Genomic DNA, 16,015 nt, shown 5'->3' on the forward strand with positions numbered 1-16,015 from the left:
CTTGTACCCTAATATTCAAAATTCAAATTACATATTATAATCAATAAAACCAATGATCTCACTAACTCATTTTTTACTTCTATTTATTATAATTTGGAATATACATGTATTTCCAGTTTGGAAGTATTGATAATAAGCTCTTAATTTAACATCTACATGTAATGTCATTGTGTGTAAATTTTTACTGGTGTTATTCAAATTAACCAGGGTGGACTTAACCTTTGTACAGTATGTCAATATTGTTAACTACACATGATATAGGCCACACAGTTAATACTTGAAACACTCTCAAAGATTCAAGGTGAAATTAGATCTACAGAACTGTTATATTCTATACTTTCTACATCATACAGTTATAGTTTCATGGTGAGAGAGTTGGCACATTAAATTATACCGGTTAACTACTTGCTCAGTTAATTAAAATGAAATATAATTGAAGTAAAATCCAGAATTTCAAATACATTTTTTTCCAGCAAATTTGGTTAAAATACATGTACACATTGAGATTGAGTCTTGTGCGTCGGCAGTGTTCTCACTGCAGTATTGCAGTTAAAGTCCCAAACAGACAAAATGGCAGCATAAACCAACGCAATAGGATTATAATTTCACAAGTCCAATATTCAAGCAATTAAGCAGAATGCCTCTGGCAGTCTCGCCTGCATTACACAATTTAATATACCAGCAGTGCCGACTTTGAAAACAGCTATTGAATAATTATTCAAAAAAGAAAACATTCATATGATGTCCATTGACCCAAAATGACCTTCGACCATGATCATGTGACATACATGTAAGATGTGTGCAAAACAATCATTTATACTTGAATACCCTTATTCATGAACTACACATAGATCCATAAACTTTCTATTAAGTTCGACAAATACCAACAACACGGACAGAGTTCATTGACCTTAAATGACCTTTGATCTTGGTCATGTTCCTGAAACGTGCACAGGATATTTAGGGATACTTGGTTGCTCTTTATGTCCAAGTTTATTATTATTATTATTATTTTAATATTCGACCAATATAAAAAGTACATACACATTACATCAGAAAAAATAATTACAGTACGTGAACATGCAAAGAAATGCGGGAACGGCATGTGGGTCAGGGGGCACAAAAGCGAAATTCATCACTGTTGCCCGAAGGCATGAACCCCCACACATGCCGCTCAAAATACATAAATCAAATATATAAATACTCTTACACAAAAAATATTGCACGTTGAAAAAGGGAATACTAAAATGGGTGCAAAAAAAGATTATTATAGGCTTTGAGATGCATTAGAAAAAAAATATTACTGAACTAGAACTAGATCCAACTAGATCCATAAACTTTTAAGTTATGATAATTTCACAAATACCTGCAATATTACCAAAGTTTGCTGATCCTAAATGACCTTTGACCTTGGTCATGTGACCTGAATCTCGCACAGGATGTTCAGGGATACATGGTTGCTCTAATGTTCAAGTTTCATGAACTAGATCCATAAAATGAAGTTAAGATGACAATTTCACAAATATACCCCCAACATGGTCACAGTGACATTTGACCTTGGTCATGTGACCTGAAACTCAGGCAGGACATTTGGTAATACTTAAATACCCTTATATCCAAGTTTAATGAACTACATGTAGGTCCATATACCTTCTAAGTTATGATGACATTTCAAAAACTTAACCTTGGTTAAGATTTTTATGTTGACGATGCCGTCGGAAAAGTGGCGCCTATAGTCTCGCTTTGCAATGCTGCTATGCAGGCGAGACAAAAATTAGGTTTTAAAATGGTTGATTGTCAAAGTCTTTGTCTCAATTTAAATTATTTAGCAGTTCATCTATCTGGAAGAAATTGCAACAGTGATCAGCAGTGCTGTTTTGCCATCGGCGGACCAGTTGGTTGGACTCAGCCTTAGTTGCATAAAACCGAAAGTTAATGTTTGATAATAATTTCATCAAAAGTTATCAGATAACATGGGTGAACTGTCAAATGTTCAGCACTTTTTAATGGAGTTGGGATAATATTAGATAATTTTCATTAGTTTTTATATAGCGATTAATTTCTTATTACTACCACTACTCATCACAAATATATTCCCCGAAATATAATCATGAAGACAACACGATGGTGAATCTTTATGTTCTCACCATAACAAGATACTGCCAACCAACATCCCTAAACTGACCAACCTTACTTCGGCCAACACTTGTGTCAAAGCATGGTCCTATTAGGTCCATGGTCAAAGTAAAGTATCTTTCTATCTGTAGACCTTGCTTTTCTCAAGCTAAAACACAACAAAATTTAACAATACATAAAATAAGCATGCATATAAAAGCCTTGAAAAAAACCCACAATGATTGCAAACTTGAGGTCAGTTGTTTTCACATCAATCTAAATAAAAATATCATGAAGGTCAAAATATCAATTTCCAGCTGACTACACTAACAAATGGAAACTGCAGCATTGCTGGATTTCGTGTTTAAAAATCATAAAGGGGAAAAAGGGAGGAAAACATATAGGCCGACCTGTTTTCGAAGAGCTATCAAACATCTTTTTAGACTTGGGCTATTTAAGTATTCTTGAGGCAAGTCTTATCACATAAAATACAGACAATATCCTAAAAGCTGAAAATCTTTTTTTTTTCAGATCCTTTGTTTTCACATCTTTAATGTGACAGGCACCTAACCTCAAATTTTAATGCTAAAACCAATTGATGCTAAATCTAGTCACATGAATAGCCATAACAAAATAGCTGCTCATTGTGAATAGTAATCCACAATGCAGGCCTACATATAGTTGAATGTTTTGATAGCATTGTGAGCTAATTTACTTAATATTTGAAAACTTTTCTTTGAAATAAAGTCATGACACATACATCAATTATTTTTCAGGAAAACAAACACTAATTAGAACAACTGAAATGAACCTAATCATGGTGCCTCAAATAATGACTCACTTTTTTTAATAGTGTCAATGAATCTAATTTACTACTCCTCTACAAAATGACAATCACTTCTTACATAAATTAAATATTACAACAAAGGACTCTATTCAAGCAAGAATGGCAATATCATTTTTTTTGCTGCATACTGGTATTTAGCATTTTTCTATTTAAGCTAACGACCTACATATGAATGATTTAAAGGTCATGCAAAAACACACCCAATTCCATTCAAACACCTCACCAACACATATGCCTACAGTACATACAAACAGTAATTTCAACACGTCCATAACCCTTGCATATGTATCATTTAATATTCCTGCAATGCACCACACCCACCATACATACCTAACCAACAGTCAGGCATATGAACATGTGACTTATTGGATTGATAAACATGGGAGTAAAAGGAGTGTACATAACAAGAAAAAAAACCTATGTGAATTGTAAAATATATATATATATAGTGATACAGTGCCCCCCCCCCCCCCCCCGTCTTACGAGTTACGATTGATCAAATCAACCACAACAATGGAAAGCCAGCAACGTCAACATCTAAAATACATGTTTTGTTCAAAATATTTTCTAGATATGATGAATTTTCATACAATCATATTTTTCTTGAAAATTCAGTGTGCTTGTCTTTTTGACAAAGGACATTGTGCAAATTTCCTGAAGAAAAATAATGACATTGACAGATTTCCTTATACTTAATGCTGATTGGATCAATCGCATCTCTTTGTAAGACGGGGCCCAGGACCTGGATATAAAGCATTGCATAATAACTTACTTTACTCTCTTCCTCAACTACTCTCAATCCATCTGATGAAACCCACAGAACTGCCCGCAGTTTTTTTCTTGTACTCTGTGTAGTAAAGAAAATGAAGAAATTAATTATCTTTCTGACAATATCATACATATTTAATTCTGAAGGTTTCCATGGTGAAGAATGAATCAGTACAGAATCTTCATGGTACATCGTATATTCTTTTGTGGATATGTGTTTGGTCCAGAAATTTAGTTTAATAAAGTGCATAATAAAAACTATATTGTGTGACAACTAAATTGCAGGGGTGAAAGTGAGGCTAATTAAATTGACTAGAGGCACAAGTGACAGTGGTGAAGTTGATGAGGCAAACAGGAAATGAAATATTTTTTTGATTATCCCTAAATTGGTACTCTGTTATTAGATAGCATTACAATAGATGCTTCAGTCATGATGGGATTACAAGAAGGAGTTATAATTGTCACATTCATTCATTTGCCAAGGTGTTGTTCAGTGTCAAGATATTGAAATCTAATAGTCATAACCAACAGGAAAACATATGTAGCCTCTAGATATCACATGGAACTACACGATATACATGTATACAATGCTGGTTTACAACAAATCAGGTGCTCAAGGTGCTTGCTCTGAAAGAAACACAGTCTGATGTCTAATTCCAAAGATATTTTACACTTGAGATGCAATGAACTTCAAATGGAGCTCCAGAATAAAAATCATATAACTTGAACGAATGAATTAAAATTGTATACAAAACATTAGAAAAATATCCTATCGAATTCGGATAAAAAAGTAATAAAGTTTATTATATTGAATGTTTTAATTCTGCATTAATTTGATGAAACAGCTGTATGCTGTAGCTTATAGAATACACATTTGATAAAATAAATATTGTCTTTCATGATACTAGTACAGGTATATACATGTACATGTATAGGATAAATACTCATCAACCTAAGCTTACTCCAAATATTTACACATACAGCTGAATTATTTTGCTTTCCTATTAATTAATTTGGTCACCTCTTCAAAAAATTGGTTGAATCTATTGAAGTTAGCTTGCATGAACAAAATAGGCCTATTTTTTCTTTTTTTTTACACGACAGTTAGAATCCTCAATACATGTAGGGCAGTCAGTAATTCAAATACCACAATAATGTACATAACGAGGGGATCACTGCCTTCATATTATCAAATACTGCTGCAGTACCTGTATGGAAACTGTAGATGTACATCTGATTCAAATAATAATGATCCCATATTGATGAAGGTATGTTCCATGGCTGACAGTGGATAGACACAGGATAATGTGTACAGTCAGTACCCAGGAATTCAATCAATATGACAAGACAAGCAGAAAATGTAAACCAGATGAGATGTAATTACTCATCCACCATACATGTACACCTCTGATGTAACATGTGAAACCAGATTCAGTTAATATCATAAAGGGGTGTTGCCATTCCTCATGAAGAATTCATTGATTTTTAGGGAGTAACAAGTGGAACGCCTCTGCCTGTCTCACCTGCATTATGTGATTCGATATAGCAACAGTGCTGACTTTGAAAACACCCACACGTATTGAACAATTATTCACAAAAGAAAACACTCAAATGATAATAAAATACTATGTCCATTGACCCAACATGACCTTCGACAATGATCATGTGACCTAAGGCGTGTGAAAAACAATCATTTATACTTACCCTTTAATATGTTTATGTGTAATGAACTACATGTACATGTGTAGACCCATAAACTTTCTAAGTGATGATGAAATTCCACAAATACCCCATCCAAGTTCATTGACCCTAAATGACCTTTGACCTTGGTCATGTGACCTGAAACTCGTTCAGGAATACTTACTTACTCTTATGTCTAAGTTTCATGAACTAGTTCCATAAACTTTAAAAGTTATCATGAAAATTCCACGAATACCCCCAACATGGTCAAAGTTCATTGACCATAAGTGAACTTTGACCTAGGTCATGTGACCTGAAAATCAGGCAGGATCTTCAGTGATACACTATCACCCTTATGTTTATGTTTCATGAACTATGTCCATATACTTTCTAATTTATGATGACATTTCAAAAGCTTAACTTTGGTTAAGATTTCGATATTGATTCCCCTAACATGGTCTAAGTTCATTGACCCTAAATGACCTTTGACCTTGGTCATGTGACCTGAATCTCAGGCAGGATATTTAGTAATACTTGGTTACCCTTATGTCCAAGTTTCATGAACTAGGTCCATATACTTTCTAAGTTATGATGACATTTCAAAAACTTAACCTTGGTTAAGATTTCAATGTTGACAACGCAGCCGCCATCGGAAAAGAAGCACCTATAGCCTCGCTCTGCTATGCAGGCAAGACAAAAATACAAACTAACGTTGTGGTGACTAATATAGGCATGCATTTACTTTTAATATACATGTATATGCACATATACTCAAACATAATATAATTATCATTCACAAGGTAATTTAATACAACAAATACTCTACATGTACATACACAGTAAACCAACTTTCTTCCCACCCCCCCCCCCCAAAAAAAAAATAGATAGTATTATCATACTATTAATCAAATATTCATTTCCATCATGAAAAAAAAACAAGTTCTAGGATGAAATTTAAAAAAATGAGAATACAGTTAACTTTGATTTTTTTTTGGGTACATTGTCTTTTTCATGAAAATTGGATTTTATAAGATGAAGCTCAACCTTCAAAAAGCGTGGAGTGAAATGTTTAATTTGGAGTTTCATCTGGATTTAATATGAGAAAAACATCCATTCGTATAATAAAAATATTTGTGCCATATTATGGATGCAGAAAACTGCCATCAAATAACTGCTTGTGCTATTTACATGAAAATATGACTCAATGTATTTCCTGGAGTTTTAAACTATACCTAATGGGTGCACTAGCCAAGTTTCCAGTGATTTTAAACCCTTGTAATGTGAAAAGACAGCTTATAAAAATTGAAATGTCTGCTTTTGTGGTTAAATCATAACCAATGTAAACATATATAATATATGTAGAGGTAGCAGATATGAAAAATACAATAAAATACTCTTTATTAATTTATGTATTAAAGTTCAAACTGTCATATCCTGTTGGTAGAATAATTGTACATTTTTTTCATAATCAATTAAAGTACATGTACGGCTAAAAACATGAATACACATTTATGGGGAAAAAAGGTCACACGAGTGACAGCACATGATTAAATATTTTAAATATGTGTGTGACATCAACTATAGCAAAGGGCATTCATTCATGTCATACCAAATATTATTTAGACTGTGGGGTTTTCAAGTTTGCTAAAGGACTGTCAAAAGGGGAATATTTGTTCATGTTGACTTACCATCCTCAATTGTCTGGCAGCGTCCTCGCATATTTGCATGCCTCTAGACTCTCCTACCTCTACTGAACCAAGATACTGTAAAGAAACAAAATATGGTGTTTGGGAAAATGCCAATCATAAAAAATAAACAAAACAACTCAATATTCGCTTACAGGTCACAGCTAAAACTTATTACCTGTACAAGTCTATATGATGAAATGACTACCAGGCCTACCAAATTCACAAATCTTATTCATCAATTTAACTATTAAAAAAGAACCAACAAAATGATTGAAACAGCAATTCAGAGAAATACCATTCAAACATTTTATGGCCAAATAAAACACAAAGATGCAGAATTAGAAATCAAATAATTTTTCTGGCACAGTACAGCAGGTAAGACTGACCTTTAAATTCAAACAACTAAATCAGCATTGCATGTGGTTATAACATGTCAACATAACTTCACAAATGAGTGCTCAATCATATCCAGTGGAATCATTTTCAAACTAAATTCTTTCAATTCTCTTTTTCCTTTTATGTTTTTTACACTAGCAAATATTTCCTAACCCCATGTAGTCTGGCATACATCATAAATCCAAGCGGTGAACCTATTGTTCAGGGGGAGGGATGATCTATTGTGTCATCTCCCACTTGAATAGTATGACGTCACAGATTTACGGCAATGCTCATCTATTTTCTATATTTCCTTGAAAATGTTTTGATTTAGTTGGAATATGGAGAACAGATGGCCATTTGATGAATATAAAGATGTAATACGTTAAATTTCAGCAACATTTGGGGAAGATTTTTTCTCCTAGATCTAGGCCTATATACATTTGTCAGAAACGGTTGCCAAAATGGGTAAAAATTTATATTTTAATTGTCGTTCAAACAGCATTTAAGAGTTTTGACAATATAATTACATATTACAGTGGATTCTTGTGTATGAACGCAAAAAACACAACAAACTAAAGTAGAAATCAAAATCGCTACAAAAATAAATCAGCCATTAACCAAAAGAACAATACCATGGGGCTGTTCCATAAAATAGTAAACCTTTTGGTCAAAATTTCAAAAATCCGACAAACAGAACAAATTAGGTATCACTTGAAAGCTACATGTAAGACACTGAAATGTATGAATCTGAAAGAAATAATTTTAAACAGTGTATCGTTTCCTTTTGGCAAGGCATTGAAGTCACCATAGCAACAACTTATAATTTTACTAATTTTAAAAGTTAAAGTTTGCAACAAATTTTAAACCTTATATAAGCTTTGAAATGATCAAAGTTGGATGTTGTCCAAATTGTTATTATGTCAGGTTTCTAAAAAATAAGTAAGGTTTTTTCTATGTTTCTTATATTTTTTAAACCAAATATATTGAAAGCAGGCACTTTCAAATGTACGTCCGACCCCTTTTCACATACACTTTTTTTTACAAGCAAAACAAAAGCAGACAAATTTCCCTAAAGTCAGATGCAAAGCAAGCTTGGTTTGTTTAATATACACACCAGAAGGTAGCTCACCACTAGTCCAGGATTTCAAGTTAAATGGGGGTCGGACGTACAACTTTTTTGTACATCCGACCCCCTGTACGTCCGACCCCTTTGCAACTTTTTTGCATCTTGCACTGCTTAGATGTTTTTTTGCAAAATTTAAATATCTTAACTTCTTTTACTCATATCAATCTTTCAAAAATTAAATACAAATTTCAATTTCAACCTAGTTTAACAATGACCTCTTTTGTATTTTTTACCCAACAAATACTGGGGGCAAATATCACCTTCCATCTTTAACATTTTGCATGATAATACCTTAACACACGGTGATATTGCTGTATAGTTTGATCATTTTTTTCTTTGAAGTCTTGCACAAGTTTTGAGACCAATTTAAAAAAAAATACCACGCATTTTTGACAAAATGTAGATTTTCATATGATGATATCATCTTAAAAAAATTATGATTTATTTGTGTTTTGTGTGCATATTCAATAAAAACTGTCTTCCTTCATCTCAAATTATCACTCAACTTAATGAATTTAGGGGTAATTATGATTGAATAATAGCCAGCAGGAAATTAAAAAGAAAGTCAAAATTAAAAACATACAAATACATGAAAAATTTTAAACAAAGAAGTTCCATATAAAAAAGAAATTGCCCCTTACCCTCAATCTCAGATACAGCAATTGCCCCTCCATAGAAAATAAATCTGCCCATTTGCTGTAATGATACATGGGTGTCAAGACTATTCTACTTTTGTCTATAGGGGTGTAATACCCTTTTTACACAGGATTTTCTTAACCCCGGACTATCGCTAACCCCGTACTATTTTTTTTCCTTTTCACACATGCCAAATTGTTATTGCTAAACCCGGATAAGGAATGCTTGCTTTTCACACACGAAACTCGCTAACCCCGGACTAGTGGTAGCTCATGAATATTCACGAGCGTACTGAGGGGTCATTCGGGTCATATCCAAAATCGCGCGCGCTTTAAATACATTTGTCGATCATTCGTAGTACAAGTACTTCACTCGGAATTTCTCATCGCCGTGTTCGCTGTTCATGAATATTCATTATGCTTACCTCTGATTGGACAACAGGGCCGGCTCTGTTGCGGGGCATGAATGGGAGCGCTTAGCCCACTTACGTTTTACACTAGCGATCTTAACCCCGTACTATCGCTCTTAGCACCGCAATTGCTGGGATAACCCTGCTTTTTTGCAGGGCCAAATAATCCCGTACTAAAGGTGGGGTTAGCCCACTTTGCAAAAATGCTGTGTAAAAAGAAAGTGGGCTAAGCTTAACCCCGTACTATAGGTGGGGCTAAATAGCAATTTAGCCCCACCTATAGTACGGGGTTAAGGAAATTTTAGCGTGTGTAAAAAGGGTATTAGTTATGAAAATGTGAAGGGTTATTCATTTAATTTTGACTTGTTCTCATTTCCTTATTTCTGCATCAACCTTGTTCACACTTGGTCAAATGATCCTTGGTTAATACCATGTGTGTGTTGATGGGGTCAAAGGTCATCTAGGGGTTCAAAGTCAAAAGATAAGAGGCCATTCAGTCATTTTTTGACAGTTTGTTTAAATTCTTATTTTTTTTTTGTGTGTGCGTCAAGTTTTTTCAAAATTGAAACACAAAATCAGTGGGTAATACAAAATTTTTGTTGATGAAGATGGCAATTACTAAGGTTGATTAGGGGTCTAAAGGTCACTTTTGCTCATTTTGTTATTTCAAGGTCAGTTCTAGCTTTCTCAGGGTCAAAAGTTAACTTTCGCTACTGGTAGTTATGTGCATCAATTGTATTCAAACTTTGAACAAATTATCAGTGGGTAGTACCACATATTTATTAATGAGGATGGAGAGATCAAAGGTCGTCAAGGGGTCAAAAGGTCATATTGCATGTTTTATTGATTGCATCATCAGGGAAGACTCATGGTTCGTAACCCACCTTGTTTAAAAAAAGTTTGTAACAGGATAAGTTTTTTAATGTTGAAGAAATTCTTTGTCATGTCTTTTGCAAACCATTAAAAAAGATACATTTTACTTGAAGTTTAACAGTAAAAAATATCCTGCATTGTGTAAATAGTTGTGTTGTTTTGTTAGTGATGTGGTCTAAAAATGTAAATGAAAACAGTTTAACCCCTCTGACTCATTTGAAATAGATATGAGGAGTATTTTGCTTAACTGTAAGAAAATCAGTATGGGGGTCGGACGTACACTGTCTGAATGCATGTCAACTTTAATTCAGCATAACTCTTCACCAGCATCAGATTCATTTGTTAATTCTGTCTTTTGTGAAAGACAACTAACCAAACAGTATGTATAAAAAAAAATCCAGTTTAGAATTTCTATGTTTTGTGTAACTGATCTTCAAAGGGGGTCGGACGTACAGTGTGCAAATATTTTGCACAATGTACGTCCGACCCCTTCAAAGTGTACTTCCGACCCCAAATAGATCAGCCTGTAACTAAAACAAGGCAATGTCTAGATCAATTTCTTTACTTCATTTCTTAGAGATTCATCCTTTAGCTAACAGTTCATATTAGAATTTTAGTACCTGCATTACAAAAATCACAGAGATTTTGACATGAACTCGATTACCCCTTTCATACTGCCCGCTTCATTTTTCACCGGCGAACTTCTCTGCCTCACATTCCTCACTTCCCCGGCGAAGAAAAAAATGTACCTTTCGCACTGACATTTCTTCTCCGGCAAAAGTCAACGGGCGATTGGCCTCATTCGGCATTTCCGCGGCACCACGATTATTTATTTCCTTTAATTGTGGAGATCTAACTTGTTAGTAAAGTTGTCAAGATGACGGCTAGATCTAGTAAACAGTGTCAGTATTCCCTTGATTTAGTCAGTGCTCGGCACGTGCAGAACAAACAAAAGAAAATTGTAAACATTACTTCTTACCTATTACAAAAAGGTATTAAAAAATTAATTACAACATATTTTGGAAGTATTACGAGAAAAACAAACAATATCACTTTGTTTTTATATTTTAGCGCATTTTATACATGTAAAAAGTGCTTTTCAATAAATATTGTTAGTATAAAAAAAAATTATGTTCGAGGGTATCTACTTGGCCATAGCATTCAGCTGAGCTTGCAACTATCGCGCGTGGAATCTCGGTACAGGGGACTTCGGGAGAGAAAAAAATTGACCTCTGACGTCATTAAAGAGGAGAAGTTCTCCGGTTTGCTTTCATAAGTCTGGCCTTTTCACCGGCGAACTTCGCGGGTGAAACAGTTTCGCCGGCGAAGTTCTCCACCTCTAGAGGTGGAGAAGTTCGCCGGCGAACTTCACCGGTGAAGTTCTCCTGTGTACTGTACCTTTCATACTGGACACTTTCCCCTTCGCTGGCGAACTTCGCCGGTGAAAAGCGCAATATGAAAGGGGTATGAAAGTGCAAGAACTGGCTTTTGTCTGATGTACGTCCGACCCCTTACATTTTTGCCCATACTTTCTATTCTTCATATTGCAGCCTGGTCCTGTCATGGTGTAATGATAACCTAGGTCACATTTTATGATATACTGGAAAAAATAAAACACTGCTATTAAATCAAAGGAGATACAGCTCTTAAATGTGTCCGAATGTACGTCCAACCTTTATGGTCAGTATGTTAAAAAAAAAAAAAAATTCCATGGTCGTATACCATATACATACAACTAAAATTAGCATCCAAGCAATATTTTAAACTAAAAAAAATTTTTTTTAACACAAATCATTTGTCAGAACACATGGCAACCAGAGAATGATATAACTGGGCAGTGCTTCAGTTCAGATCAAGCATGGTAGAGGTAAAAATTCTTAACCTAATCTCAATAGTATATAGGCCAACAGTTTTCTAATGTGCATCTACATACATGTATACATTGTTTGTTCTGCAAGGTCATGTGCCTTGATGGTCCAGGGTAAATTCCTTTTCAAGTTTAGTTATAAAGGTAATACATCTGAACAGGCTCTCTGCCTTCAAGGCTTGAATTCAAGCCTCCCATCAATCTGAGCCATGATTTCATTTACGTCAATTACTCCTTCTTAAAGCAAAAAAGGAAAAAGAAACTCTTTGTGCTGTGTGGGGTTACCCTTCAGCCTTAGAATTGACCTCTAAAAGAAAGTCAGACAACTAACCACAAACCTTAATACCAACACAAAATTGACCCCCCCCCCCCCCCCCCAATGAAGTACCCAAATTCAGACAATGTTTCTGGAATCAGTTTACATGTGTAGGCCTACTTGAACTTGAAACATTACTTTGCTATTAAAGCAATAGTGACTGATAAAAAAAGCATGGAAATATTTTTTCCATATACTGTACATGTCCATTTCTATGCTTAATGCTGCCCCCCCTCCTCTATTTAAATTGGAGTCTGGACAGTTCATACACATGAAGGAACATCTGAACTTTGAAACCACCAAGTTGGAGTGTGAGATAAAAATACAAATCCAGACCAATATCATCGACCTACAACGTCATAGGACACAAGCATTCCTTTGATGCAATGGTTATCACTGCATTTTGATTACAGTCACATTTTAGTGAATTCATTAGCTAACCGATGAATGTCATTTCCATGCAAATATGCAGGAAATACACCACAATTGCCCGGCTAATTGACTGGCAAAGGGTGTGTTCAATGTCGATTTTAAAATTTAAATAGCAACATAAATCATGACTGAAAACTCAATTACAAATCACAGAACACAAACACGATCAGCGATGCACTGTTCAGTGTCCAAAATATAAAGCTGATTATTTGTAGATCATCTTTAAATTTCCCGCTTTCGTTGGCGCAGCTTTAATGCACAGTTTGACCCATCACAAGAAAGGTAAATTCTTGCACCTGCTTGTATAGGCTTCCACTGCGAGACCAAATTTAAAGACGTTTCAAAACTCAACTGTGTTTAATGTAGTACTAGTTTAATGGCACATTCGCTATGCTAAAGGTCATAAAATCTGAGCTGATCGCACTTACAAACAATCTTTTATTTCTGTTTAAATTTTCCTCCGAATCATGATTTGAAAGATGTTTCAATTTATGACCAGGAATGGAGGACATTGAACACACCCTTCGTTTTTCATTATGTCCATCTTTGGTAATTTCGTTTTCAATCATAATTCATGTTAAAAACATACAATTGATTGTATATTTAATGTGTCTGGGCTCTGGGTTTATAAGCTTTACTATAGACTACCTACCTTGACAGTAAAGTTACAAGTCCCTCCCCTGACCAGCTTCTCATCTTGCTGCCATTGGTGTGGCTTGCTAGCTGGGGGCACGTAGGACGTATCCTTGCTACGAAAACTCCTCCGTAACCGCTTCATGCTCAGAGAGCGGCGTAATCGACTCTTACGCTGTGGTCCTTGTGACGGTGAAGGTGATGCCACTGATGACGATGAAGGGGTACTCGGTCCAGCGTGGGAATCGTCGGCACTGTTACGCCGCTTGTGCTTGCTGCTGGATCCGCCAAAGAAAAATTTTCTGTGAAAAGGAAAGTAAAAGAAAGTGAATACCGTGCCAGATTACATTACTTGCCAAAGTTTTTAACAACAAAAAGTCCTGGTAATGCTGGTATATATATATATCCAAAAATATTCAATTGAATATGAAAATCTGCTTTGATATGCTGTAAAGCACTTTGAGCCATTATGGAAAAAGCGCTATGTAAAAACTAGTTATTATCATTATTATTAAAACCAAATCAAACAAGATATTTATATTCTTTAATTTTTTAGAAAGTACTACAAGCACTAATTTTTGTATTGTACTGTATGTTGATTAACAGACCAGTTCGTAGTTCCATTCTGTGCATGATCAGTAGGTTATTTGAACTCAAATGGCATGTGGTTTAATATTCACTGAGATATGCACCAACTCTGATGTCTTGATTATTCTTTTGATTTTCAGTGTTTTTTGTTAGATCCACTGGAAACCAACAATGCATCCATTGGTTTTAACAGTTGACCAAGTATGTTGTACTTGCAATTTCTGAAAATTCTGCATCCTGCTTTATCAGGCATGATTATAATATCTTGCTTTGAAATTTGCCTATCCTAATAGAACAAAGGAAAGGTCATTTGAACAAAATTTGCCCATGAGGTAACTCCGAACTGGTGCAAAATGAAACACACAGTTCATGTTCAAAATCGATGACACAAATTCCGAAATTGTGTTCATAAAAAAATTCCAAGTTACTTTACAACGGACGACTAAAGTATGTTTAAATAAATGATCATCATAGGTCATTAGACAAACATGTAACTCAACTGTATGATGTTGTGTATCAATATTTTATTTTCACTCCAGATTATTCATAAAACTACATTTTACAAGGTTTGCCTACATACTGTACAGTATATGATACAGACACTGTAAGCCTATACACTAAATACTAGTCAAACTACACTGTATAACTAAGCACTTGAATTTGCCCTGTATGTTGCAAGATGGCAGTAACAGGTAATTAATCTATTTCTGTTAAATTTTCAAAGCATGGGCAATTATCTGTGATGTCCACCACGATCCAGTGGAGTTCATTGATACAGAGCACAAAGCTTGTTTTCTAGAGTGCCTGTCTACAGAGATATGAAACCCACTCGTAAGGCGGTGCTGCACCAGCCCGAGTTTGCTCAATCTCTAAATTTTAGCCCGATCGGCCCTCTCCGCAATTAATCTCAAGATTCAAGAATCCCCGTCTCCACCATCGCAAGAAGAGCGATCCCTGCTCGAGCGATGCATTATGGTCTGACGCCGTGAATAAAATAATCCCGAGTGCGTCTGCACCTGCGAATTAGTGGGATAATTTGTAAAATAGTGCGCTATTTTGCAAATAATCCCAAGTTGACTTGGGATTGCAATCTCAAGATAAATCCTGCGAATTAGCGCGATAATTGCGTCTCCATTACAAATAATCTCGAGATTGTTCAGATCGGGATAATTTGCCGGATCAGAAATAGCGTGCTAATTTGAAAACTCAGGCTTTGCATGTTGTAGGCAAATATTTAGTCGGACAGGTCTTGAGGCCACACTTAGCCGGCCTCAGCCCAAGTGTACAAAGTCTAATATGCTTTTCACACTGCACTTTTTGTCCTAAATTGGTGGGGCTAAGGGGGGTCTTAGCCCCACCAATTTCCCGGGGTTAAGCTTAGCCCACTTCGTTTTCACACTACGTTTTAGCAAAGTGGGCTAGCACGGTAAATAGTACGGTACTATCTGGCCCTGCAAAAGAGCAGGGTTAGCCGGCTTATTGTGGTGCTAGCACCACAATTGCGGTGCTAAGAGATGCAGTGTGAAACGAAACAGGGCTAAGCAAATGCGGGGCTAAGCATTAGCCAATCACAGAAGTCGAAATAGCACGTTAATCGCGTTCTGCATGGTAAAATCATCAATATTTATGAGCTGTGTGATTGCCCGGGGTTAAGGCGTT

At 35.3% G+C, this 16,015-nt stretch overlaps 1 protein-coding gene across 1 annotated transcript in view; it reads right to left on the bottom strand.

The window, feature by feature from the left end:
* The window catches only part of LOC129265137 (protein numb-like), a 65,921-nt gene that overhangs the window by 22,357 nt on the left and 27,549 nt on the right, over nt 1–16,015 (bottom strand). Inside the window, exons 2-4 of the mRNA XM_064101677.1 lie at nt 13,788–14,070; nt 7,099–7,173; nt 3,735–3,809 (exon numbers count right to left, since the gene is read on the bottom strand). Coding sequence (XP_063957747.1) covers nt 3,735–3,809; nt 7,099–7,173; nt 13,788–14,070 — 433 coding nt within the window. The remainder of the gene's footprint in view (nt 1–3,734; nt 3,810–7,098; nt 7,174–13,787; nt 14,071–16,015) is intronic.

This window comes from Lytechinus pictus, chromosome 7, assembly GCF_037042905.1.
Source record: "Lytechinus pictus isolate F3 Inbred chromosome 7, Lp3.0, whole genome shotgun sequence".
NCBI classification, from domain to species: domain Eukaryota; kingdom Metazoa; phylum Echinodermata; class Echinoidea; order Temnopleuroida; family Toxopneustidae; genus Lytechinus; species Lytechinus pictus.